Here is a 1,861-nt window from a genome sequence, read left to right on the forward strand (position 1 = left end):
TTTCCCCTCACACTGTGTGGTCCAACCAAACTGAGGATAATTAAGTACAGTTGCTGATCAGTTTCACAACTACAATGTGCTTCAAACAAAACTGTCAAATATATTTACAAAAATATCAGAGTTGGAACAGATTAACAGAAATAAATGTTTACATATATCTGTGTTTCCTACCATCATTGTTGTGGAAATCATTGTCAATAATAATTGTGAGGAATAATTAACATTAATGTGTGATCAGTCACTTTACATACATTAATGTAATTCAAAGGTTATCTGTGAAACTTTGTTATTCAGGAAGTTTGTATCAAACAAGTAGCCCTTCGTACTATTGTTTACACTTTCAGTTTCAAAAAGGTTGGTGACCCCTGCTCTACATCATGTTGGTCTGATATGAGCCAGGCTGCAGTATCTTAAGAGTAACAATGAGCTTGATAGATTTTCTAAACCAGGGGTAAAAAAAGGCATAGATCACAGGGTTAAGACAGGAGTTGAAATAGAACAGACAAATTACAAAGGCGACAGATGAGGCATTAAACAAGGTGTCCTGGCCTGTGAGTACAACACAATAATATGGGCAGATGCACAATAGAAACACAACAATAACAACACCAAGAGTTCTGGCTGCTTTCATTTCAGATTTTTTAGCAGTTACAGTCACGGAACACTTGAGAGGGAAAGATGCAATCTGAGAGCGCATGGCACGAGCCTGAGACACAGCCACCACAAAAACTCTCATATACAGAACTATGATGACAGTGACAGGACCAATAAAGGACAAAAAAATATCTGCAAGACTAGCAATGTAGTTAATGACAACAACACACTCTCCTAAGCATGAATTATACCTGCCTGGTTGTTCCAGGTTATTCTTCAGCAGCAGACTGTTAAGGAAAGCAGAAAATATCCAACACAGACAAACACAGACTTGAACTCTTTTTTGTGTGACTTTGTAGGAATAATGTAGAGGATCACAAATAGCCACATATCGGTCAACTGCTATGAGAACCATGGTTCCTATTGAAGCAGAAGTAATAATAAAGTCCACAACAGTATACAAAGTACACATGAGGTCACCAAGAAACCAGCAGTTGTCTATGAGCATTATTTGAAAAAACAAAAGGGGACCCACGAGAGAATCTGAGACAGCCAGAGAGAGGAGGAGGAGGTTGGTGGGTGTGTGGAGCTGCCTGGAGAGATAAGAGAACAACATGCTGATCGTTATTAGTAGCTTAAATTGTGATTAAAAGATAAAAGCAATGACTGAAACACATAAACATATTTCCCTGAAAGATATGTTAATATGTTTTCTTTCATTCCATCAACCATTTCCTTTCTGTATACCAATTTTACAAAGAGGTAAAACATTTGAATACCTGAAGTGGGAGATGGAGATGATGACCAACAGGTTGAGAGTCACAGTGAGCAGAGAGATGGAGGGCAGTAAAATGTAATTGAGCATAAATACATAGTGAGGACGCATGTTCTTCCTGCAGGAGGAGTTGAGGAGTTGTGGAAAGCAAAGTTCGGCTTCTTCAAGGGTTTTCATTCTCAGGAAGAGGAGACGAGATGATGCTGAGCTCGTCAGACAACTGATTGATCTATTTTCTTCCTCCACATCCTCCTTCTTTTACTCTGGTGACAACTTAGTGACATCAGTCGGAGTGACTGAACTTCCACCTGACTGTTTCATCTATCTTCATTGGATGTTTTCCTGTATTTCCCCTCCACTTTTTTCCTTTTTTACCTAAACAATTACAATTTCCATCATACTCTTCAACGGGGAACAGCAAGGCACATCACATTGCAAAGTTTCATTTATTTTCGTCTTGGACAGTCGTGACCAAGACGAAAATAAGGGAGA

The 1,861-nt window shown here is 38.9% G+C and overlaps 1 protein-coding gene across 1 annotated transcript; it reads right to left on the reverse strand.

Moving 5' to 3' along the window:
• Positions 1–370: 370 nt before the first annotated feature.
• LOC117750698 (trace amine-associated receptor 13c-like) lies at positions 371–1,656 on the reverse strand. Its single transcript, XM_034561985.1, has 2 exons — positions 1,374–1,656; positions 371–1,187 (listed from the first exon to the last, which is right to left on the reverse strand). Exons 1-2 carry the CDS (start codon positions 1,544–1,546, stop codon positions 371–373), a joined length of 990 nt encoding a protein of 329 aa, XP_034417876.1. The 5' UTR covers positions 1,547–1,656.
• Between the last annotated feature and the right edge of the window lie 205 nt (positions 1,657–1,861).

The sequence above is a fragment of the Cyclopterus lumpus genome, chromosome 21 (assembly GCF_009769545.1).
Source record: "Cyclopterus lumpus isolate fCycLum1 chromosome 21, fCycLum1.pri, whole genome shotgun sequence".
NCBI classification, from domain to species: Eukaryota; Metazoa; Chordata; class Actinopteri; order Perciformes; family Cyclopteridae; genus Cyclopterus; species Cyclopterus lumpus.